A 26,706-nucleotide genomic window follows, 5' to 3' on the forward strand; every position below is an offset into this window, starting at 1 on the left:
CAGGAAGGATTCCCATCTCCAGCTTGTAAATCCTTATGGCAAAAGGCGATGTTCTATTCTGACATAATGTTTTTCAGATGGGTGTCTGCATTATCAGTTTAATATGCAAAGACTCTGCTCAGCTCATATAACTTTTATTTATAAGAGCAGGCTTTAAGATGTGGGAGTGAGGAGGGAACTTATTAAAAAAAACACAGCAATTTCTGATCTTCAGAGCTGAGTGCTTTGAATGTCTATGTGTTGGACTGAGGGAAGAGGAGATAAGCCCAGCTCCTTAACCTGGTAGCCACCTGAAGTTGCCACACTATAATTCCTATCAACCCTCTTCGTTAGTGATACCGTATGTGGAAGGTGGGAATTGTCCCAAACCAATGGAGGGCATTATATTGGGGAAGTTTGCCATGAAACAGACAGCTTCTGAGGGAAATAAGACATCTTACCTTACTCCTGGGACATGGGTGGCGCTGTGGGTTAAACCACAGAGCCTAGGACTTGCCGATCAGAAGGTTGGCAGTTTGAATCCCCAGAACAGGGTGAGCTCCCGTTGCTCGGTCGCTGCTCCTGCCAACCTAGCAGTTCGAAAGCACATCAAAGGGCAAGTAGATAAATAGGTACCGCTCCAGCAGGAAAGTAAACGGCGTTTCCGTGTGCTGCTCTGGTTCGCCAGAAGCGGCTTAGTCATGCTGGCCACATGACCCGGAAGCTGTACGCCGGCTCCCTCGGCCGATAAAGTGAGATGAGCGCCGCAACCCCAGAGTCGGTCACGACTGGACCTAATGGTCAGGGGTCCCTTTACCTTTACCTTACTCCTTGCCATAGTCTCAAGGGCTTGCCCCATATCAGGCAGAGTAAGGCAGTAGCACCATGTAGCAAATGCCTTGAGACAGGGGGCTGTCAACATTCCCCATCCTCTCTAAGCTATTCTGCTGCCCCCAGGCCCAGTAGAGAATACTGTCCCATGACCAGTGTGTTCAGTGGCATGTGGTGAAATTTTTCATAAGGGAACAGTTAGGGCCAGAGTGGGGGAAGGGGACGTTCCAATGTTGCACATGTGAGCATCGCGACTCTATCCCTAAGCTGGGCAGAAGCTTCCTGGGCTTCGGGAAGGAGGTGCCAGGGGAACATTTAGGGCACTAGCCTAGTTCCCCAAATCCACTGACCACACACCACTGAGTGTGTTCAGTCTCCAGTCTGGTTGGATACTATATGTGGACTAGGGAGTTCTCCATCTCAGGGAGCAATATGCCTTAAGTCAGTCCTTCTTGGTCAGGAAACAGTTATGATTATGAGTGAAGTGAGAAGTTTACACCTCGAATCAAGGAACATTATTAAGAGAAATGTGCTATGTTTGGCTGATATTTGCTTATCTTTTATGTTGCCAAATCATACGTATTTTAGCCCCCGACTGAAATACTTCTCAAATGCCCAGCGTTGTGTGTGTTTGTCCACACAGACTAAATATGCACATGTGCACTTATAAATGTCATGACCTTTTGACATACTGTATTGCTGGTCACACTCCCATACAGTGCCCTTGGCAGCAAGTATGTTGGGGATCGGATTGGCATGCTTGGGTGGTGAGGAAAGTTTTGGATTTTAGAAACGCCAGGTGTCTGTGAGTCATATAAAACTGGCTTTCTCTAGAGCCCAGCCAAAGGTATCATTGCTATAAAAAGACAAAATCAACATGTTTTCACTAGAAAATGTTCCTTTGGCTATTTGTAGTGGTGACGTTTAAGGAAACTTCCACGGACTCCTTCTAAACTTGTCTGTTGGCCTCGAAGGGAAATGCTGTGCCTGGATCTTGGCATTCAAAAAAGAGGAATGTTTGAGTCGTTTGAAAAGGAGAATGCACTTTTCTCTCTCCATGCAAAAGCTCTGTTAATTATTTTTTTAAAAAAATATAATGTGCTTTTTGCTTGTGACTTTAAAAAAGAATCAAGGAAATGTTACACTCTTTACCATATGTTAAGTGATGAAATCTGCAGAGTGCTGTAAAAATGTGTTAGTTTCGTTTCTATACGCAGATGCCAGCAGTGCATGATTTTCTCTTTAAGGTCATTAAGAACTTCCCGTGCTTCTGGTTTATCACTGTAGCACCCAGCTGTGAATGTGAGATGCTTTTCAGGAAAGATGGATATCTTTATTGCCCAGGTTACTCCAAAAGTTTCTATAGGCTGTACAATCCCCATTTTTTCTTGTCACCCATGTGATCTTGTCCTGCTAATAGCCTGTAGGGTTCTAGGTAAGATCTGGTGGGAAGCAGTCTGTAGCAGAGGATGACTAGCAACAGGCTGTAGGTCTTGGATGCTAGTAAGTCCTAGTGAATACTGGATACCACAAGCTCTGGGAGAATTCTCAGGGCTAGCAAGAGTTTATCCTACAAAGTCCCAAGCATAATCCCATGCATATTTACTCAGCAGTTAAGTACCTTTTTTGTAATGTGCACAACATCTCCTTTCCCCCCCCCCTACATAGCTGCTACTTCTTGTTTCTTCTTTTTTGTGTCTTATTCTGTGCACTTGTATTTTGTAATTTTTTATTTTTCAATAAAGAATATAAAATATAATTATCGCAAAAGAGTCCCATGGTCTTCCATTGGATTTATTTCCATGCAACTGTGCATGGGGTTTCACTTTGAGTTCTAATATCCTGAAGTAGATCAATGGATCTTGACCAGAGCTGTGTCTCTCAAGAGAAGTTACAAGAAATTTGAAGAAGTGGAGCTCCGGTGTGGAGTCTCATATTATAGCTCAAACAGGGTTCGAAATAGCAGAGGAACCTACAATCGTAGATTTTGCTTCTCTCTACAGATGTGCTCTACAGATGTTTGACAGAGGCATGATGGTAGGGATGGGGCCAATGGTTGGAAGCCACTGTTGGAACCCTTGTTGCTGATGTCGTTTAATGCCTGAATAGAACTCAGTTAACTATGGAATGGCCTGCTTCCACTTAGCACTGCCTTTCCTTCATGCTGACATTTCTAAAATGATGAGTTTCTCTTCATTTGGCCTGTTTTTGAAGCCACCTGCTTTTCAGGCCTTGAAAGAAGGCAAAAATAATTAATGCTTCTTTTCCACTTCCCATAATATATTTTGGATTTCACGCTTAATCATCACTCTTACCTTCAGTTTTTGAGGCTATTTGTGATAGCATTTGGCTTCTTTTTAAAGCTGCATTTCTATTTTTGAGCCATGATTCATTCTTCGGTTAGATGCCGCCCAACTCTAGGGGGAGGGTTTTAAAGTTACTGTAACTTTCACCCGCCCCCAATATTAGGGATTATCAGCTGCCGCAGGAAACTACTGGTGCTTTCATGACTTCCGCACCCAGAATGCTTCACTCGCGAAGGACCCCACCCCCAGGTCCTTTCTAGAGAGACAGGGAGGTGGAGGTGGGGCTTCGCTCCTGATGCTGTTGCTAAAGCACCATCACTAGGAAGAGAAGAGGAACAGCAGAGACAAGGGAGATGCAAAAAAGGGGTTTCAGCAGTGCAATATCTTGTGCCAGCCCTAAATGATGTGTACATAGTGGCAGGTGACCATTGCCCTCCAAAGCAATCAGGCTTTTTGCACCCATTGCCTTCAGGAACTTGTAGCACTTTGACGGGGTTTGTAACTACTTAAAAGGAAGGGGAGTAAAAAACAAAACACACAGCATCCTTTATTTTTGAACATAACAGTCTTATGATAACTGTTTGTGTTGAGTTTCTCAAATGATATTCTTTTCCCACGTTTCTGATCATAGGTTTGGTAACAAGCAACAAAACATCTACATAACCTTTATAGTTGTGTGTAGCAGCAGCAAAGAGAGAATTCTAGGAGATGGGAAGAAAGCTAAAATGGCCACATCTTATTAACTGCACTTAATAAACCTAAATGTTAAATAATTGATTTCTCTCAGGCATATATAAAGGCCATATATATATATTATTTATTTTGTGGTGTTACTTGGAAATAAGATTTAATTTAGACCGCTGGCATAAAACATGGCTATTCTCAAAATGCATTGGCTTATGTATTGTTAAAAATACTGAAGTAATCTGCTGAACGTGTGACTGTTTATTTCCCAGATGTTCTACGTATAGCGCTGTTGTGTGTGTTAACATTTCATTTAACTGTTCTCTAGTGATTCTTTTTGTTTATCTCTCTGTTTAGGCACGGAGGAAGGAGGTCTTTATCCAGGAGCGGTATGGGAGATTTAATCTTAGTGACCCATTTCTGGCTCTGCAGCGAGACTATGAGTCAGGTGCTGGTGATAAAGACAAGAAGTCCATTTGTACCAACCCACTCTCCATCTTAGAAGCTGTTATGGCTCACTGCAGAAAAATGCAAGAGAGGATGGCAGCTCAGTTGGTCGCTGCTGAAAACAGACAAAAGAAGGTACCACATCAACTCCCCCGCCCCCTTTGACTTGCTCTTTCCTCTTTTTTTAATTGCTCACCACATCTCCAAAAGAATGTATTCCCTCTCACTTTTATGATTTAAAAATATTAGAAATCAATTTTGTGTGTGTGTGTGATTCTAGAGTGGCCATATTATTTGTATTTGATCATAAGTGACACATTTCTGGTTGATAGTTTTCAATTATTACAATGAAAGAATTTTCCTCTTTACATAATACAGTGGTACCTCGGGTTAAGTACTTAATTCGTTCCAGAGGTCTGTTCTTAACCTGAAACTGTTCTTAACCTGAAGCACCACTTTAGCTAATGGGGCCTCCTGCTGCTGCCGCACCGCCGGAGCACAATTTCTGTTCTCATCCTGAAGCAAAGTTCTTAACCTGAAGCACTATTTCTGGGTTAGCGGAGTCTGTAACCTGAAGCGTATGTAACCCGAGGTACCACTGTAATAAGAGCATCCCTTGTCAGTTTTGGAATGTCCTTCTCAGAACACCAGGGATGCCATGGGCTCTGTCAGCTTACCTGTGTCTTTGGTCATCAGGAGAACCAGGTCCTCATCATCCAGGGGCCCAGCATGCAAACTGGATACAGTCCTGAGGCTAAAGAATGGCCATTCTGAAGAAATGCAAACCTTCAGCTAGAGCTGCAACATTTAATTGATCAATTGGTTAGATCATGGGTAGCAGATGTGTTGCCTTCCCAGTGTTGGGTGGACTACAGCTCACATCAGCCCCAGCCTACGTGGCCAATGATCAGGAAAAAGGGGAGTTGTAATCCGACAAATATTTGGAGGGCACTATGTAGGGTACTCCTGTTTTAGATCAATTGATTAGTGTCAGGGACTGGGCAGAGGAGGAATGGTAGCAAGCCCTATACGGCCTAGGACCCTCGTACCTACAGGACTGCCTCTCCTGGTATGTCCCATGGAGGACCTTACGGTCTTCAAACAAAAACATCTTGGAGGTCCCGGGCCACAGGGAGGTTAGGCTGGCCTTAAGCAGAGCCAGGGCTTTTTTGGCTGTGGCTCCAATCTGGTGGAACGCTCTGTCACAAGAGACTAGGGCCCTGCAGGATGTGACATCTTTTCTCAGGGCCTGCAAGACAAAGCTGGTCCACCAGCCCTTTGGCCTGACCCCCTCCTTTGGCAATCCTCACAGAACTCTAGCCCAATGGTTGCCATTAATTTGATTTGAACTGATTTTATAATGAAATGATTTTAGAATGTTGTATTATTTTATTCTTGTTAGCCGCTCTGAGCCCGGCTTTGGCTGGGGAGGGTGGGATATAAATAAAATATTATTATTATTATTATTATTATTATTATTAGTGACCACCTCCCCAGCTTGACCCATCCAAAGAAGAGTAAGAGAGTTCAGAATTACAATAGGGCTTTGAGGGAGGTCACAGCTCAGAGGCAGATGAGGGGAAAAGTTAGGAAATAATGGAAAAGGAGCAAGAGGCAGAACCGGAGCAGCAACTGGCTGATACGTTGTCACTAGAAAGCATTCCAGACCCACCTTCTCCCAGAACCCGGCGAGCCTTAAAAATAGGAGAGCAAAGAGCTTGAAGACAGAGGGCACTTAGCGTCCCCTGTACAGGAGGTGATGATGATGACAAATAAGGAAGTGGGAGAGAAAGGGGGGGGTGGAAATTCGCTCAGGACAACGCCATTATCCAAGAGGCTGTCTTCCAAAGCCTGCCTCTGTGAATATTGAATAAAAAGTGGATGGTAAGAAACTTTTCCTTGTCTTTGTTTGTTCCTGGAAACCAACCGTGGGAGTTGCTTGCAGGCCGCTTGGCAATTAGATGTATTTAATCAGCTGAAATGGTGCACCCAGTTAATTGGGTAGCAGATGTAAAAAATGTTTCTTTAAGTCAAAGGGCAAGTGCCATCATTAAAAGAGACGTTCTCCCTTCACTTGCACCCAGTAGGGAGTGGCTGTGTTAAGATTATGTCTGATTTTGACGTGTGTGGGTGTCTAAAACTAAACCAAATAAACCTTTATTTTTACTGCGGAAATAATATTTTTGACCAACAGATAGATGAACTGTCTAAACACTCAAAAGATAACTCAATTGCAGTTTCTCTGATCAGATGGCAACCCAACAGAACAAGATCTGAATGTGGGGCAAAGTTGCTAGTTTCCCAAACGTGGCTGAGAGTATACCTTTACTATAAGCTAAGAACTAACAATAGCTCAATATCTCCAATATAGCCGCTGCTGGCTGACAACTCAACGTAATTGGATCAACTGCATGACACCTGAAACCAAACCCTCCTTTGGACTTTATTTACATACATTTTGCCAAGTAATTAAAGATAAACATGCTTCGTACAGTGATTCATACTCTTGGAGACAGATGCATTACAGTATTACTAGGAGGTCAAGTGGCTTGACTTCTTTTTTAACCCTATGATAGAGGGGTAGCCAAACATGGTGCTGTTTGGATGGTTTTGGACTCCTATTAAGACCCAGCAAGCATGGCGAATGGTTAGCAGATAATGGGAGCTGTAATCCAACAACATCCAGAAGATATTATGCTGGGTACCCATGCTCTGATGAGTTTCTTCTGATCCGAGAGAGAATACTCATATAGATTTTGTCTAGTTTTACAGGAGCTGAAGGCAGCACCTCTGAGTCTCAGCTGACCTTGAGAGGCTAGCTTAAAAGAACTAAGGCTGGCTTTGGCAAACAGTTTGATGTTGGGATAGGATTCAGTGTTGACAGGAAGCACGGATAGGCAGTACAAGAAAATCAGAAGGTATGTGTAGGCAAGATGGGATCTAGCGGCCTAGATGGACATGAAAATCTGGGACATGAAGGAACAAATTGGGAGCAGGTTCCGTAAGAGTATTGGGGCAAAGAAGTAGAAAGGCAGGTAGCTTAGTCAGGTTGACTCATCTAGAAAACAGACATCTTATAAAGCACATATGCAACGTGAGGGAACGGCCCATCCTGCTTCCTTCAGGAGAATCTGCTATAGGGAGCGGATGGCATAATCTGAGATGTACACATCTGGAATCATTTTGAATTTGAATATATTCACAGTAGGGAGAGGTTGAAGGGAGATAACGAACCATTTAGCTAGTTTTATTTATTTAATTATTTGCATTTCTGAGTGGTGTACATGAAAACAGTGCACTGAAAATGAGACAGTAAAGCAAAAGAAATGCATCATAAAACCAAACAGTTCCACATACATTATCTGCTTTATTTATCTTTCAGAACATGTAGTCTACTTTTCCTCTCCAATAAAAAAAAGAGCAGCTTATCCTTAGGGACAAAACCGGTATAAAAATGCCACTAATCCATATTTTTTAAAAAAAATAAATTAAAATAAAATAAAATCTTAAATAACAATACAATAAAAAGGCAGCTGAAAAAGTCAGTTAAAGGTATAGACAAGATAAAATCATACTGCCTAGCCCACCACTGCAAAGGCCTCCCTGCCCCTTTCACCTATCTTAACTTTATTTTGTAAACAATTCAAAATAACACCAAAAATACAAAGTTACCTGCTCTATTTTTATTACCCCTGCTTCCCTCCCAGTCACTACTTTGTCATTGACAATCTGTGGAAGGAATTATAATGTGAAAATTGTACATGCTTAACCCAAGGTAGAAACATATATATATATTGCCACTCTTGGAAAAGGGGCAAATGTGTTTTCCATCACCTAGCATTATACTTAATTAATGTTTAGAAGAAGGCTGGGTTCTTCTGCGGTTCTGGAAAATATCCTGACGGTGCGAATGCTTTCCAATTTGCATGGAGGAGTTTATTGTTGTTGTTGTGATTTGGATTGCAATTAGAATTGTTCATTTTGAGAAACCACCCTGAGGAATGTGGGAGCAGAAATACAACAAATGAAGGCATATCCTGGGACTGTTACTTGGCCACTGTCGTGGATGCGCAGAGCAGTTCCAGCTATTCAGAGTTCTTCCCCTGAAAAGCACCCCTTGTTTGCTAAGGCAGATAATCCACATGGTTCTAAACCACATCTCATTTCTCATTATATTGCGTCATATCTGAATCAATTGCTTGGCTCATATTTTGAGGCCTAGTCAAGAATGCGCACTTGAGAAAACCGCCGTGATGCTGCTTCACATGCTCGCTTGTCCTTCATTATCCAAAGTATTTTGCTATTAGCTCTTTCCAGTCGCTAAATCAAGACAATTTAGTGATTGACGCTGTAATTCAGTGACTCTGGGGGATGTGTGTTGCTGGATATAAAGCAGAAATATCCTCTTCCAATATTTATCCTGCCACACCATTCTCCTCCCAGATCTTAGAAAATAACGTATTTTTTGCTCTATAAGACGCACCAGACCACAAGACGCACCTAGTTTTTGCAGGAGGAAAACAAGAAAAAAATATTCTGAATCTCAGAAGCCAGAACAGCAAGAGGGATCACTGCGCAGTGAAAGCAGCAATCCCTCTTGTTGTTCTGGCTTCTGGGATAGCTGTGCAGCCTGCATTCGCTCCACAAGATGCACACACATTTCCCCTTACTTTTTAGGAGGGAAAAAGTGAGTCTTATAGAGCAAAAAAAATACGGTAAATGAAGAGTTTTACGATTGCAGATCCAACATGCCATCATTATAGCTAACTTTTATTGACTTGAAGTATAAATCCCTGGAATTTTAGCAAACGTTTTCTCGTTTTTCAAGCAGGCAGTCTGCAGAGTTAGCATCTTCTCTTTTTTTGGATATGCAGTATTATTCCCTTGCTGCTTCACTTTCAGAGTGATTCCTGTTTTACTTGTGCTAAGCATAAAAGACGTATTATTCAGAGTGGGTGGGGAGGACAGCAAAGCTGCTGTTAATTCCTTGTTTATAAAGTTTTCGAAGAAACAAAGCAGAAGCTGTCTTATTAGAAAAAGGGAGCGTAGGCAAATAACAACAACATTTTTTGGAGGAGCTGTCCAACAGCCTATCAGTTTTCCTCCGTGCTGGAGGGAGGACACAGAATCCTATTGGTGGACAGCAGGCCACTCAGAAGTCACCAGTTCGTAATGACTTTCCTCTCGCTAGCAACCAAAGCCAAAATTGAACCACTGACCTAGAGATGAAATGCTCCATCTCCTGTTACCAATCCTCTGGGCCATCTGGTTCCCCAGATTACAGCGTACATGAAATATACTCACCATACAGTATCTTCTTACAACTCTGAAATTAGTATGATTTTAGCATCTAGAGGAATGTAAAACTCTCCCTGCCTCTGTAGTAATCACAAATGCTGGACTGCAACCATTTTATCTGCTTTCTCTTATCAGCTTACAGACTAACCCTGTGTGCAATTATTTTATAAGGGGGGGGTTGGGGGAGAGGGGACGCCTGTGGTCAGAATGAAGATCACATTTCATTACATTGATTATTACATGCAACTAAGCCCTTCCCCTTACATGCTCTTGAATTGTACAGTGGTACCTCGGGTTACATACGCTTCAGGTTACAGACTCCGCTAACCCAGAAATAGTACCTCGGGTTAAGAACTTTGCTTCAGGATGAGAACAGAAATTAACCCGAGGCCCCATTAGCTAAAGTGGTGCCTCAGGTTAAGAACAGTTTCAGTTTAAGAACAAACCTCTGGAACGAATTAAGTACTTAACCCAAGTACACGTAATCGAACAGAGACTTTCTTTTAAATATCTTGGTATCACTTTCCAAGCTACATCTAGCTGGCTTGCCCACTTTAAGACTGTAGCCCTCCTAACACGTAGGACAATCGGTGCTCTGCTCAGCTTTTTTTATTTGAGGGGAGGGCAATTGGTGATCCCGGCACTAAAAGCTTTTGTAGGAAAAGTGATTCCCCAGATGCTATACGGAGTAGAACTCTGGGGATGGAATCAGAAGCTGCTAGAACGGCTTGAAATTTTTCAAAATTATTATCTCAAGAGGATTCTAGGCCTTCCTCAAGGAACCCCAGCAGCTCTCTTGAGGGTGGAGGTTGGATTACCCTCTGTGTCTGCCAGGGCCCACTTAAGATTCCTACGATTTTACATCAAACTTGCAAATACCACAAACACCTTATTGGCCAAACAAGCCTTTGTATCTCTTCAAAAGAATACCACTTGGCGTCAAAACCTATCTGAGATCCTGGTTAGATACACCCTACCGGAGTTTAACACCCTCAAACTGTGGAGCCCAGACAAAGTTCGGGAATGGATCCTGGAGAGAGACGCTCTGTTGGATATCACAAAAATTCAGAACCCAGGGTCCTCCCACTGGCTTCCCCGACTGAAAACAGTTAAAACCTGTGCCAATTATTTGGCGAATATCACCAATCCCACCCTTCGGAGAGCCTTCACCATGGCCCGTTTTCAAACCATTCCTACGGCCTACCTGACAGGCAGATATGCAAAAATCCCAGCAGAGCAACGTATATGTCTTTGTCATATGAGAACCCAAGAGGATCTCACACATTACATGTTGTATTGTCCCATCTATTCGGCCTTCAGGGATGCGATGTTACAAACTATTCCCAAATCAATAGTCAACTCTGAGGACCAAGTAAAGTTTTTACTGGTGGACGCTGATCCACGGATTTCTCACGTGGTAGCGGTCTTTGTGGTGAAGGCTATGAAAACTAGGGTACGGTTCCTGGACGAAACGGTGAGGTCCCTCCCATTGTTTTCCTAACCTGTTGCTGTATCTTCTTTCCTGAATGGTGGGGGTTTTTGGGTAGTCTCCTTGCTGGGATAGCATGGCATGAATTTTAGCTTACTTTTATAATCTTATTGTTATCTTTTAACAATGTTTTATGGTATTTTGTGTAAAGGCATGGACCTCACAAATTTAATAATAAACATTCTTACATCTTCTTACTTAACCCAAGGGACCACTGTATAATGATCCTCAGTCAAGAGTCAAAAGTTTGAGGCTTTTCAGTTTCACGGACTTCTAGTTCTGAAATAGCTACAGGGTAGGAAACAGGTATTTTTCTCCTTCTAAGAGGGAATAAATCTTGGCCATACAAGCATGGAAATAGAAGGAACATTCTGTCCCACCTATTTCAGAATTCCAAGCTTGCTGATTGGTATATCTGACCATCAGAGTTTCTGGTACACCGTAGTTGCTGATCTATGTCCAGCATGCTGGTGATGTTATTTGGCACCCTATAGCCATCTTGATGAGATGCTAGCATTCTCTAGTCCCACTCATTCCTTTTGGCATGGCCGTCTCCCAGTACACATACACTGGCCCTCATTATTTGTTCACAGATGACTTCTCATAGAATTGTTGAGTTGGACGGCACCCCAAGCATCATCTAGCCCAACCCCCTGCAATGCAGTTATCCTGTCCCTGGGGTGGGATTGAACCACCAACCTTTTGGTTAACAGTCAGACGCACAAATCCATTGAGCCACCTGTGCGTGATGCTTTTGATTCTTGCAAATAGGGAAAGTTCTTGATTACCATAAAATAGTTTTGATTTGATGCCTCTTTTGCAGGATATCTGATGCAGACAATTTTGTTGAAATTATGGTACCCTTTTATAAAATACTCAAAATGAACACCCACCAACCACACATATAGCTTTAATAGTCAATCCCTTTTCCCAGGGAACTCTGGGAATAGTAGCTTTGTGAAGGGAAATAGGGTCAACTCGCTTACTACTACACAAGCTAGACTTTTCAGTATTCTTTGAGGGAAGCCATGACTGTTTGAAGTTACATAATACTGCTTTGGATGTGTATACTGCAGATGAGTCCATTGAGACTGTGTCAGTTGCGAAAAACATAGTTTTAGTATTTGCCGAAACAAAGTAGTTGTTCCCATTAACAATAAACAAAAAGTGAGCAGTTTGTATTTTCCTGTAAAATCAAGACAACGAAATATGAGTTTAGTTTTCATTTAACCTGTTTGGAAAACAGAGACACAGCAACATTTTGGCTCAAATAACTTAGCCCAGAAAATGTCTAATTCAGGTCCCATTAAAGATAGTTTTTTATCGTTTTAATAACATAAAATACAGCTGATTTCTGTTACTTGAGACTAAAAAAAAAAAAAAAAGGAAAGCCCAGCCCTTATGGTAATGAGAATATTGTTCTGCATTTCTTTGTAGCTGGAAATGGAGAAATCGCAGTTGCAAGAGCTCGAAATGGAACATAAGAAACTATGTGCTCGTCTTGAAGAGGAGCGTGGCAAGAATAAACAAGTTGTATTGATGTTAGTGAAAGAATGTAAACAGCTCTCCAGTCGAATAGTCGAAGAGGCCCAGAAGCTGGAAGATGTCATGGCAAAATTCGAGGAAGAAAAGAAGAAAGCCGGCGAATTGGAAGAATCTCTTGCCGTTGAGAAGCAGCGGAGTGCGCAGATGGAAGCCCAAATGGAAAAGCAGCTTTCTGACTTCGACACCGAAAGGGAGCAACTGCATGCCAGGCTTGGCAGAGAGGAAGCACACACCTATGACCTCCGAGAAGAGAGGGAGAGGATGAGAAAAATGATTGAGCAGCTGAAAAAGGAGAACGACAGTAAGTTGCACCTTTCCCTCCCGCGTAAGAACAAAGATAGAGGTTCCGCTTCTGTATCTGTCGGAACAGAGGGACCGGCTTTGAGAACGCTTGCCTGCCAGACAGACGCGACATTGCTAGATGGTGGAACCGAAAGTGTTAGGAAGTTGCCTTTAACTGTTCCGGTAAAGCCTTCAGCTGTCAACCCTTTGCTCTCTGGCCACACAAAGATGAATGTATGCTCCAATGCAGGCTTTGTGAAGCCAGTTATGGACAGGCATTCTTCTTGTAATGACCTGCTCCTGTCCCCCTCAACTCCCATTCTGACTCAAGGCCAAAGCAGAATTGAGGAGAACGGACCAAATGCAACGCCTGACTTAACCAATCTACCTTCCCCCTTCCCAAATAACATTGCACCCTCTCCAGCACCCAGTATAGCACCTCAGAGCTACCTGCAAGCGTCGTCTATGCACTCTCTGCATTCTCCATCCGCCGGCAGTACCGGGCATCAAGGTCTGAATCCACGCGTCCAGGCAGCTAGGTTTAGATTTCAAACCAATGCTAACGACCAAGACCAAAATGGAAACACTACCCAAAGCCCTCCATCGAGAGACGTGTCGCCCACGAGTCGAGACAACCTAGTTGCCAAGCAGCTAGCTCGGAATACCGTCACCCAGGTCCTGTCAAGATTCACAAGTCCTCAGGGCGCTCCGCCTGGACGGCCGGGAATGTCACATTCGATAGACGTTGGCACGTATCCTCCCCCAGTCGGTAGAATGGGTTTAAAGACTCCCAGTGTGTCGAGGATTGACAGAGGAAACCCTCCACCCATTCCTCCCAAAAAGCCAGGCCTTTCACAGACTCCATCTCCACCGCACCCACAGCTTAAAGTCCTTATGGATAGTGGTCGCTCCCCTAATATAGGTGCCAAAACTGACAGCAAAACCCTAGTCTCACCTCCTTCCAGTTCACCTCAAGGAATCAGGGTAATAAATGAGGAGGTCATTTCTAAGTCCTCACCTCAGCTGCCACCAAAACCAACACTAGATATATCTGTGGCATCTGCAGGCTGTGCCATACCAGCCATGGCCACGTCTCAGGTGGGTGCCTGGCCTCCCCAATCCCCTGGACTGAACCAACCTGCATGTTCAGAAAGTTCCTTTGTCATTCCCACCACCATTGCCTGTAGCTCCTCCATAAACCCTGTTAGTGCTTCATCCTGTAGACCATGTGATTCAGACAGCCTACTGGTAACAGCATCAGGTAAAGGGATTGTCAATATACTCCTAAACTTGTTGCTACTTTGCCATATTTTTTCCATAGCTTTCCTTTTCCCTAAGCCTCTTCTTTCCCTTTTTTTGCTTCTTCCTTAAAGTTGAAATTTCCATGTGTGGTTTCTTTTAAGTTTCAGGGGTATGGGAAATCTATATTTCATGGGGCCATAACATAGTTTTCCCCACACAAGGAATTTGTGTATTTCCTTCCAAGATGGAAACCCTAAAGTCTAGAATAACTTTTAAGGGTGAACCTTATGTTATATGTAGTTTCATGACTCCTGTCCCCTCCCTTCTGTCTCTTTTTTAATCAGGTAAAGCAGAAGATGGGTGTTCATGTTTGTTTAACCAGTTACTTCCCGGCTGCTTGTTCACTCAACGTTGCTCTCCCCCAAACTGCTTTTCTCCCCAAAGATATAAAAGGCACAGGCTTCTGTAGTTTTTAAATCAATGTCTGGGAAAGAAGGAGTTAAACAGCCCCTTCCCCCCCCCCTTCCCCTCACCAGTCCCATGTTCCATCTTTTATCAGAGGCTTTACCTGATAATAAAAGAGCCTTCAGAGAAAAGACTTCAGGAACTAGACATGATGTGTAGTTTTGCACGCACAGCCACGGGTGAGAGGCTGCAGCCTCGAGCTCATCTAGGAACGAGGATATTCAATTACCTTGAAAATCTCAGTGAACTATTTAAGAACTGCTTCTGTGTTACATTCCTTTAGGGGTTTTGGCCACTCAGCTTTTGAGAGCACTCCAGGAGTGACTTCCCAATGCCTCTCTTGTGAAACCAAAGGACTGGAGCTGATTTTTTAAAAAACAATGATTGGCCCAATTTTAGCTTTTTTATATGACTGGATATATTTTATTGGCTTTATTTGTGGAGGGTTTTCTCCCCGCTCCTCTAACGCCACTGGATTTGGTTTTTGTGCTCCACAGCCCAGTTGGGTATAGGTCAACAACAAGGTTTTGCGCTAGAAGCGCCAAGGCTTAGTTCATGTTCAGCCCAGGTGTCCTTACTGCCCTGAAGCATTCCTGAAAGACACTGAGGACATCTGAAGTTTTAATTTCCTTCAAATGGGCTTTACGTTGAATTCTGCTTCACACTTTGGGCAAGGCCTTAGTAGAATTCTGTGCCTCCATATTTAATGATAGTGGCCGTGCCAGAAAGGCTGCCTTCTCTTTGAACAGTGAGTTGGGTTTGGGTCTCCCTTAATGGACTGAGCCCATCTTAGCTGTGAATGTAGGTTCTCATCCTGAAAAGGACAGCACGTTCTCAGAAAAAACAACTTATGCTAAGACATTGAGAAAGTAGGCCTTTCTTACATATGTCAATAGCGTGGTGATACATTAGGAAAAAATTAGTCTAAGTGGATTGCATCATATACATAAAGCTTCCAAGGTTTATCCTCACTTCACATACATCTTCTGATATTTGGGGTGCCAAAGCGATAGGCATTGAGGGATCCAAAATGTACTTTCTCTGCTTAAGAATAGCAAGGAGATTTTGAGCTCTGAGGATAAGAATCTAGGGCTTGGGGAGAACAGTGGTCCATGAAGGATATGGGGAAGAGTGCCTGGAGTCTCAGACATGCTTAAAGGCAGTAGAGGTGGGTGTTGTGGAGTTGCCCTGCCAGCACTGGTATTGCTGCTTCACGCTTGGGGAGGGTGTCAACAGGGCAACATGTTTGCGCCAGCAGGGCTACCACCAGCTGATCCAGTGGTCCAGACAGTGCACTCATGTGACTTCAACCTCACCAGCCCCATCCAGGAACACCTTGGTTTCCAGCTTGACTCTATAGCTTCATAACACCACATGTACCACCTCTGCTTAGAAGAGAAGCCTTTGTCCATAGAAACACAGAGTTAGAAGGGACCACAAGGGTCATCCAGTCCAACCCCCCGCTATGCAGGGATCTTTCACCCAACACAGGGCTCAAACCAACAACCCTGAGATTAAGAGTCTTGTGCTATATCGACTGAGCTACCCAGAGTGCCTTGCAATCTCTGAAATCACTCAGGACCACATGTAATTAAACCTTGCCACCATTTTAGAAGTATTGTAAGACATTTCTGTATGGACTGGATTTTGGACATTGGATTTGAGCTGTTGAAGGATTTTATTTTTCAGCATTTGGTAAGCAGTTTTGCTTGTTTTTTAAAAAACAAAAAATTGTGGGATTAAAAAAATATCTTATATGTTTATTTTTATATTTTTTACATGCCTTGCATGTAGAAGATCCCAGATTCAATCCCTGAATTTATCTAAGTAGGACTGGGGGAGACTCCTGTCTGAAACCCTGGGGAGATATTGCCAGACTGGTTAAACAGTGCTGACCTAGACCAACCAATAGTCTTGACTGGGCGCAAGACAACTTCTTATGTATTGTTTATATGTTTCCTTTAAGGAGGAAACATGCTATACATTCAAATAAATAACCTCATGCTTTATTAGAACTGCCTGGCCCTTTGGAGATTGAGATAGGTGGCATGAAGAGTCCCTGAGTGACAATATTCAGCAAAAAAAAAAAAAAAAAAAAATCAAAATCAAAATGATATTTATGGTTTACAAGCTATTATAACGGAAGTGAGGTACATAGGGTACGCAGGGAAGTGTTCTAATGGATGTAGTTAATCACCTTGCTCATTGTATTCCTGTTCCTTCCTTTTTTTTCTTTTTTTGTTAAGTGTACTATATTCTGGGGAAACACTGCTCACCACAGTATTCAGGTATCTGAAAAATTCTGGCTAGTGGGCCAGTTATTAGAAATAATAGCAGGCTTACCTTCGGCAAAGTGCAATTAGTACTGTATTTCAGTCCCAAATGGCAAGACTTGACAATTCAATTCCAAATTGTTCATTGAAACTCAGCATGCAGTTCTTAACGTTTAATTAAATGCCAAGTGCTGGTCGATTGAATATACATTTGTTAATCATGTTGAAAAGAACCACCGGGTGTATTAGAAAGCCGTTCAAAAATTGATTGGGATTCTGGTTGCAGTAGGCTTTTCACATTTCATAACAGACAGCGAATGCAAAAGGTATTTATCTGGGAATTCACCTCCCACTTTTTGATGATAAAATCAAACTCAAGGCAACTTTAAGTTTGCTTTGGTTCAATATAACTTGGAGACAGTAACCTAACAGTTCCTCTTTTTCAATCAATAATAAAATGGTTCACCCATTAACTAGGGATCTGGTATTATGGGGTAGCAATGTTTTATTGTCCTAGTAACATATCACTCTTTCCTGTAATGATGTATTCTCATTCCACAAAAGACTAATTATTATAATGGCAATAAAAAGAGATTAAAATGCTTAAGGAGCACCTATCACACATCCTATTGGATCAACTTGGCAACACATTTGCTTTTAAATTACTCATCCCCTTTTTTCTCTTCATTCTAAGTGACATGTTACTGTTGGTTCTGTAATTCAATTGGCAATAAATATCTAGGATACTTTTCTGTAGGCAACCTACATTAAAGTAACATAGCTTGCATCTTGGCTGCCTCTAAGAAGCATGTCATCCTTGCAGTAGCATCAACACAGAACCCCCTTCATATGATCCCTTTCTCCATGTGCTTGTGGTATGAGCAAAGACCATGGGAAGCTACCTTAAAACATGTCATTCCTTTTGTCCATCTAGCCAATTATCATCTGCCCTGACCACCTGGCTGTGACTCTGGAAGCTGTCTGCCAAGTTACCTGCTACTAGATAATTTTAGCAGGATATGCCAGAGATTGAACATGAGACCGTCCACATGCAAAGAATGTGCTCTATCATTGAGCTATGGCACCTCCCATAGTCTTGTGTGAAGTAGAAGCACAAGTATATATGGCTATGGGATAAGACAGAGCTACAGTGAATAAGGATTACAGTGAGGGTTGCAGCCTGTGTCTTCCCCAAAGGTACAAGTGTGCCAACATCAGCAGAGCTGCTGTGTATTCATGTAATTCTGGTTAACGTGAGAATTGTGCATGGTCACAGATAGACAGGACCAAGCTCAAGGACAGTCATCAGGAAAGAATGCAAAAATATTGCCACATGTGCAGTGGCATAGCTTGGGTTGCCAGTGCCCGGGTGGGGTGGGTGGGAGGAAAACGGACAGAGAACACATGTGCATTTAGCTGCCTAATGGCAACTGCGTCACCCAGGAGATCGTAGCTGCAGATATAAGAAAAGAAGAGTTGTTCCATTGTCTAGAAATTTCACTTCCTAGTTTCACGTGGAGAATATTTTTCAATGGACCCCAGCGACGGAAGCACACAGCTATATTGAGGTAGCACTGGGTGTTGAAATTTTGTGCCCTGTCCCCACGCAACGCCACTGTAAACAGACCTGAGTGTTTTTACCATGCAATTCAAACGGAAGCTTTAACATGCCGCTGTCACGCAGCAGGTTTGTGCAGTACAGCCAGGTCTGAATTTCAGGTGTATTTATCATGAAAAGTGCTGTGCAATCAATCCAAAGATTTTTCTAAATGTCTAGAGTCCCATGTTGAAGATTCCTAGATCCAATCCACCCCACATACTCGCCATGAGCTTCCCCGAGCTGTGATCATTCAGGGAGCCTGCCAGTTGTCACTTGAGTACAATTGAGCTTGTTCCATAGGTGTTTTAAGTGAGGCTGTGCAATCCTATTTAAGATGGCAGCAGATGTAGCCTACCAGAACTGAGGGTCGCTACCAAGTCGGGTGTTGCTTCCTTTGCTCTTCATGCCTGATGAATGTGATCAGCTACATTTAGCATGATTCCCATCATAGCGTTATCTTAAAAAGTATACATGGAATTAGGCAAGACTGGTTATATCTGCTACCTGGCCACCTTATCATTCCCAAATTAATTCTATATTTCAGTGCAGGTCTCTTGTGTGTCTTCATACTTTTGTCAAGTATGAAATGTCAACTGAGTCCCTATTAGCTGTGGGCCACATTCTTACTTGAAAGACCTCTGTCTTCATGACTCAGCTCTCTTAATGCCAATGAATAGCCTTCATGATTCAGCCAATGAATATCAACTGAGTTTACAATTCAGACTGGGGGCGGGGGGTAAGCATAAATGTTAAAATGGCTCTAAGCAATTGAATTTCCCATGCCCTTGGGATTATCCATTCTTTTTAGATTTGCTCTTATTTATTTATTTTTTAAAATCACTTTTCAATCAACGTTGTTTTTATTTGGTTCATTCAGATCTGATTCATCTTTTTGTGATGTGGTTTGCTCATAAAGTGAATGGGGTGCAAGAGAGGTTGGTAATAGACTCTGAAATTAATCATCTCCACAATCTGAAGCTGATGCCAGAAGCTGTTTCTCCCCCCCCCCCCCCCCGTTCCTTTCATTCTCCCATCACTGCATGTCCAGCACACTTTCCCAGATGCTTCGTATTTGCTAACTTCTTGCATATGAAACCACAAAGCTTACTCACGTCTCCGAATTTTGTTATGCATTTTCCTGAATGAATACAAACCTGTGGTTCTTCTTGCTTGCCAACTCTTAAAAATCGGTGCCGATTCAATGTTACGTTAACAGTGGGATTTGCATACGAAATATGCAATGCAGTTGTTATTGCTTAGTTTGTATATGCTATGTTTTGGAAGGCTTTCTCATGCTCCTGCTTCATATGTTAATCCTACATGGACCTCCTCTTCCAATACTCATACATGCAGTGGTGTGTGTGTGTGTGTGATTGCTGCATGCAGTAATCTTCATGTGTGTTTCAGGCTCTTGCCTGGAATTGCTTTCCATGCTGGGACCCTGTTAATTTGTAAAGCAGTTCACCAAGAAGATAAAATTTAAGCTCTGCCGGGAAGGTGAATGCAATATTAATAATATCCGGATCTGCTATAATGCACAGTAAACCTAATATCTATATGACTGAAATGATATTGCACTCGTTTAAAAAGCTAAGATGGAATTCAAAAGCTTTTTCTGAAAATGGCTTTCGTCTGTGTTTGTAGCCATGGCCAAAAATCTCTTTAACCTTCCCTCTCTACCCACATCTGAACAACAGTTACAAATGGCATCCCAACATTTGATTGCTACCATTCCTAAATAAGTGCTAAATCAAGTACTTATTGCTGGAAGCTCCATTTTGTTCCTCTGCTCTCTCTCTACTAGCCCGACACCCAAAGGAAAATAAACCAGATAACCATGATTGTCTAACAGGTTCAGTAAAAGGGCTCCTTGAATTAGGCCTGCAACAGGGTGCATCTTCCTGCCAGTGCTGCTGGACCTGGTTGTTGTTGTTTAGTCGTTTAGTCATGTCCAACTCTTCGTGACCCCATGGACCAGAGCACGCCAGGCACTCCTGTCTTCCACTGCCTCCCGCAGTTTGATCAAACTCATGTTAGTAGCTCGAGAACACTGTCCAACCATCTCGTCCTCTGTCGTCCCCTTCCCCTTGTGCCCTCCATCTTTCCCAACATCAGGGTCTTTTCCAGGGAGTCTTCTCTTCTCATGAGGTGGCCAAAGTATTGGAGCCTCAGCTTCACGATCTGTCCTTCCAGTGAGCACTCGGGGCTGATTTCCTTCAGAATGGGTAGGTTTGATCTTCTTGCAGTCCATGGGACTCTCAAGAGCTCTCAAGACCTGGTTAGCGTAACATTATCAACATACAAAAATGAGGTTTGCTTCCATACTAGCAGGAATTCCCCATTCATTCACTTCTAAAGAGACATCCAGTAATGTCATAGTCAGCCCATTGTATTCCAGCAGTTTTAATGTTCCCTCCCCCAATGGGTTTTGTGGTGATTTGTGGGGGGGGGGGGGTGTAAACAAATGCAACTGCAAAACCGACCTGTCCAGTGTGAATAAGCAAAACACCATTGAGGCTTTTAATGGCCCTGGTAGTTAGTGATGAATAACCTCTTAAATTCACCATGAATAGCCTCTCTTTAATTGTCCCAGTATCCCTTCTAGTCTTGCAAATGGGCCAGAAAAAGAATTACTGGTTTATGCTAATTATTTTTCTTTTCATATTTTATATAGCGAGAACACACTATTTTCTAGTTTGAGAGAAAAGCAGTAATTAACCCTCTTCCCATCAATGGGAACCAAAAAAGGCATTGAGGCTGCAGTTCTATACATGTTTAGCTGAGAATAAGTCCCCTTGAACTCAGTGGATTTTACTTCTGAGTAGACATGCATAGGATTGTGCTGTGAGAAATTCAAGGGGCAATTAAGAGGCTGTTCACCACCATTCCGGCACCCATGCCCATCAAGGAAGAATAAAATGGGTTGGCCTCCAGTGAAGAAACTTAATTAAAATTGCAGGAAACCTATGCTGTTTTTGCTTGTCTGTAATGCCCATTTTTATTCTTCCAGCTAATTGGGGAAAAGCAAAGCCACAGCAATGTTAAAGGACTCTAATGTGGAAGCAATCTAGTTAAAATATAAAGGTTTCTTTCATCTAGATTTTATCCGTTTTTTTCCTGCTAGGTCTTTCTTTCTTTCTTTCTTTCTTTCTTTCTTTCTTTCTTTCTTTCTTTGTAAGGCAAAGTTTAGATGATATTCCCAACTTTCTGTGATGACTTGTAGTTCTTTAAATAGAAAGGAAATCATTAAAACTATATAAAAAACTCTTTTCTTTTCTCTCAGTCTTCCCTTTTTTTCTATTTCTTCCTTTCCTTTATTGAACATTCACAACTTCCTATAATAGCCTGCCATTCATGAACCTGATGAAATGGATTCTTCATCACACACACACACACACACACACACACTTGAGAGTCCCATGGACTGCAAGAAGATCAAACCTATCCATTCTTAAGGAAATCAGCCCTGAGTGCTCACTGGAAGGACAGATCATGAAGCTGAGGCTCCAATACTTTGGCCACCTCATGAGAAGAGAAGACTCCCTGGAAAAGACCCTGATGTTGGGAAAGATGGAGGGCACAAGGAGAAGGGGACAGCAGAGGACGAGATGGTTGGATAGTGTTCTCGAAGCTACCAGCATGAGTTTGACCAAACTGCGGGAGGCAGTGGAAGACAGGAGTGCCTGGCGTGCTCTGGTCCATGGGGTCATGAAGAGTTGGACACAACTAAACGACTAAACAACAACAATATATAACAACACCATGTGTTTATGTTTAATCAAAGCCAACCTTTCTGTTAAGGATCCATTGTAGTTGATCATTGGTGCTGCAAGCAACTAAGCAACTTCCTTGGGCTACCAAGAATTCTAAGTTTGGCTCCTTTTGCCTGCTGGGCTAGGGGTGATAGTGGGGACATCTCTAATAAGAGAGGCTGACCTTGAATCTCTATTGGAGTTTCCTAGAGAGAGTTTTCTCCCTACTTCCATCCTGTCCACCCCTTCTGTGCTGTCCACCCCTGAACTGTTTAGTGGCAAAGTGGTATTGGTCAAGGAGGGGGAAATTGATGTTGTCATTAGTGGCAACCGAATAACCCCAAGGTAAGTACCTCCAGGGAGATAAGCAGAGCTGTTATTCTATTGCCTATTGCCTGCACTTAACCTTTGTGCCCATCCAATCCTCTGACTCCCTTTGGTCCATCATCTTCTGCCATTAGTTAGCTTTGCCCCCCAGTCTGTTAGTGCCTTCCATTAACCTTCTCATTGGCCAGTAGCTGCCCACTTAATATAGTGTCCAAGACCAATGAGACCCATTGCAGTTCTGCTATGGCCCATTTTCTGTATTTTTCTTTTAAATTCAGTTAATACATTTATGATTATTTTCCATGGCATAAATGATTGTTTTCTGTAATGAGAAAAATCTCTCCTCTTTTAAACACCATCTTTATTGAGACATGTAATGTTTATGAGTCGGTTTGCTTATACTTCATGGCAGCTTTTTAAAATTTTGGAGATAGCCAAACCCTAGAATAGTTGGAAATAGATAACTTAATGAATGGCTGTTAAGTTGAGAAAAACAAGAGTAGCTTACTTTCTACATCAGGGAGGCCATATAAATTACTGTATTTTTTGCTCTATAAGACTCACTTTTTTCTTCCTAAAAAGTAAGGGGAAATGTGTGTGCGTCTTATGGAGTGAATGTAGGCTACGCAACTATCCCAGAAGCCAGAACAACAAGAGGGATTGCTGCTTTCACTGCGCAGCGATCCCTCTTGCTGTTCTGGCTTCTGAGATTCAGAATATTTTTTTTCTTGTTTTCCTCCTCCAAAAACTAGGTGCGTCTTGTGGTCTGGTGCATCTTATAGAGCGAAAAATACGGTATATTTTACAATACAAATATTACCAAGCCTGGTGTTTAAAATTCATGATCTTTCCAACTTATAGCAAGGATGGGGAACCTGTGACCTTCCAGATATCATTGGACTCTAATTCCAGTTAGTCCTGGCCAGCATGGCCAATGGTCAGAGATGTAGTTCAACTACATTTGGAAAGCCTCAAATTCCTCATGCCTGGCTTATAGTGTGGGCAGTTGTTATAACCTGATTATAACCCGAACCTCAATAAAGGTTGGAAATCCCTTTGGAATTTCTCCTTTGTCAATCAGCAGTCCACAGTTGCAAGAAGCGATATCTATTTTCAAATCCCTTTTCTATTTCCTTTTGCAGCCTTTTGATCAAGGAAGAGTTCACAAAGTCTTCCGCACCCTATACAGCAGACTTCATGCCCTTAATAAACTCTCCTCTAAAGCTGCTAACGTCTGATACCTGGAATGTCTATCCAAGATAACTCCTATAATTTCCTAAAATTCTGTTCTGTTGCTTGCGTTTCTTACTGGGCGATGTGGAAGCTTTTGCCAGTCATTTTGATGTAATTAATTAATTGCTGCTCTTTAGTCCTTACTGTAAAACACAAAGGAAGTTGCGGTGCTGCTGCCACATTTTAGATGACTCTATGCAGTGTTTAGGCCAGCTGAGTAACAAGCAGGCTTAGACAGTAGGCACCGGTGTAAGAATTAAATGTACTTTCAACTAAAATGCCTGTCATATTTTGCATAGATTTAAGCAGATTTTCTTAAGAGAATACTGATAAAAATGACTCTTTAAAATCATATGTAACTTTAAACCTATGCAAAGTTTATCTCAATCCTCTTTTTAATTTTTTTTGCTAAATTTAAACCAAAATAACTTGAGCTAGCTTTTCAACTAAAACATAATCTTTTTTTTAAAAAAAAAAACACCAAAATCTAGGCAATGGCACTGTACCAAAAGTGGATGGATTGTTTCCTTGAGCTTACCTAAATAATAAATTGTTTCAGTTAGCATGTGTGTGATTTGAAGCTATCTTTGGATCCAGGATTTATTTGTTTTTTTAAAAGTTGTGCTAATTTTTTTATATGTGCTGAAACGGCAGTATCTGTTTTCATTTGTAGAACTTTTGAAATAGCTTTCAAAGTGTGCAGCTTTAACTTCTTCATGTGTGTTCTCTCTAATTGATGTTGCTTTTAACTCACAGGCTGGTCTCCCTCCCTAACCCCTTTATTAATGAGTGGTGGTCCTGTCCCCCTGGGTGGCAGGCCCACCCTTCTTCACCAAGCTGCTGCCCAGGGAAATGTAACTTTATTGTCAATGCTGCTTAATGAAGAAGGTCTGGACATTAATGACTCCTGTGAAGATGGCTATTCTGCCTTGTATTCTGCTGCTATGAATGGACATACAGGTATGGATTTTGTCCGTGCCCTGACTTTACTATCTGCTGTGTTTATATGTGTTTTTGTAGTTCAGGGGAGGAACTCCACTGTGCACTAAGGTGATTGTTCCACCAGGGCAAGCATTTTGGCTTCCCAGAGAGAACAATCTCCTCTCTCCTTTCTCTAGGTAAAGGTAAAGGGACCCCTGACCATTAGGTCCAGTCATGACCGACTCTGGGGTTGCGGCGCTCATCTCGCTTTATTGGCCAAGGGAGCCGGTGTACAGCTTCCGGGTCATGTGGCCAGCATGACTAAGCCACTTCTGGCGAACCAGAGCAGCGCACGGAAACGCCATTTACCTTCCCGCTGGAGCGGTACCTATTTATCTACTTGCACTTTGACGTGCTAGGTTGGCAGGAGCAGGGACTGAACAACGGGAGCCGACCTTCTGATCGGCAAGCCCTAGGCTCAGTGGTTTAACCCACAGCACCACCCGCGCCCCCTCCTTTCTCTAGGCTTCTCCTAACAACCCCCTGAGCCCATTTTTGGGAGTGTGGGAAGATAGGAGGAAGTCCCCGTTGCACAACCTCGTGCAGGACTTCCACCGATAGGACTCATTAATTGAATCCCACCCTGTGACATCCTAAACATGGCTATGGAGAAGCAAGTCCCCTTGATTTCAGTGGGGTTTATTCCCATGCAGACGAGGGCAGGGTTGCCTAAGGTTGCAGCACTAGACACCAGGGGTGAGAAAACTGGTCAGGTCAGTGGGCCTACCTCTTGGCCAAATTTTGGACAGGTGGGCAGTTAATCGCCTGATGCCACCGTGACATCAGGTGATGATTGTCAGGATTTCAAAGCAGTATCACACACATGTAATGTCAGGTGTGGAGCTGGTGGATTTGCTTGGGGGCAAATGGCCAACTGGAACCAGGGTCAAATTTGGCTTGCGAGGCAAAAGTTTCCCACTCCTTCTATGCACACTTACCTAGGGGTTTGTCTCACTGGACTGTTGTGGGGAGCCGGGCTTTTTAGTAGACATGTATAGTTAAACCACAGAGCCTAGGACTTGCTAATCAGAAGGTCGGCGGTTCGAATCCCCATGATGGGGTGAGCTCCCGTTGCTCGGTCCCTGCTCCTGCCAACCTGGCAGTTTGAAAGCACGTCAGAGTGCAAGTAGATAAATAGGTACTGCTCTGGCGGGAAGGTAAACAGCGTTTCTGTGCACTGCTCTGGTTCGCCAGAAGCAGCTTAGTCATGCTGGCCACATGACCCGGAAGCTGTACACCAGCTCCTTCGGCCAATAAAGTGAGATGAGCTCCACAACCCCAGAGCCAGCCACGACTGGACCTAACGGTCAGGGGTCCCTTTACCTTTTTATAGGATTCCATACCCTCCAACATTTCTCCACTGAAAATAGGGCCGTCGTAAGGAAAACCATGGCATTCCGTGATCAAATCAGAAACCAGGACAGCTTCTGTAGATCCAGGACTGTCCCTGGAAAATAGGTACACTTGGAGAATTTGGGATTCCACTGTTATTGGCGGCATGCCCTTGATCTTTCATTCTGAAATTATATGGAGAAAACAGTATTAACATCAAAGTATTGCTGAGACCTTTCAACACAGTTTAAGCAAATGGAAAGCTTTTATGGTCAAATAATTTTTATCACTCCTGGTGAATATTCAAGACTTGTATATGTTGGAAGGAAGGCAAAACAGTCCGCTGAGAAACTAGTACAATTTGGACAGAAACTTGCTAGCTGTGTTTCTTCTGCCTAAAACAAAGAATGAAAGCGATCACGGGGGGGACACACACAATGAGGTAGACAAGCTGGGGGTTTTCGGTGGGCTGTCACGATGATAACAATTTGGATTTGTTTTCAGAATGAGGAAATATATAGGTACCATGTTCGATATTTTATTTCTGACAGCAAAGAGGAGTGGTTGCAGAGAAATCCAGGTTCTGCTCTGTGGTTGGCCATTAAAGTTCACTAGAATAGAATCATAGAATCATAGAATC

General features: G+C 42.8%; 1 protein-coding gene across 1 annotated transcript in view; it reads left to right on the forward strand.

Annotated features, from left to right (window-relative positions):
* The window catches only part of CTTNBP2 (cortactin binding protein 2), a 121,206-nt gene that overhangs the window by 35,966 nt on the left and 58,534 nt on the right, over positions 1-26,706 (forward strand). Inside the window, 3 exon segments of the mRNA XM_083399325.1 lie at positions 4,158-4,382; positions 12,472-14,122; positions 24,510-24,713. Coding sequence (XP_083255451.1) covers positions 4,158-4,382; positions 12,472-14,122; positions 24,510-24,713 — 2,080 coding nt within the window.

The sequence above is a fragment of the Podarcis tiliguerta genome (genome assembly GCF_965153285.1).
Source record: "Podarcis tiliguerta genome assembly, chromosome: 10".
Lineage (NCBI taxonomy): Eukaryota > Metazoa > Chordata > Lepidosauria > Squamata > Lacertidae > Podarcis > Podarcis tiliguerta.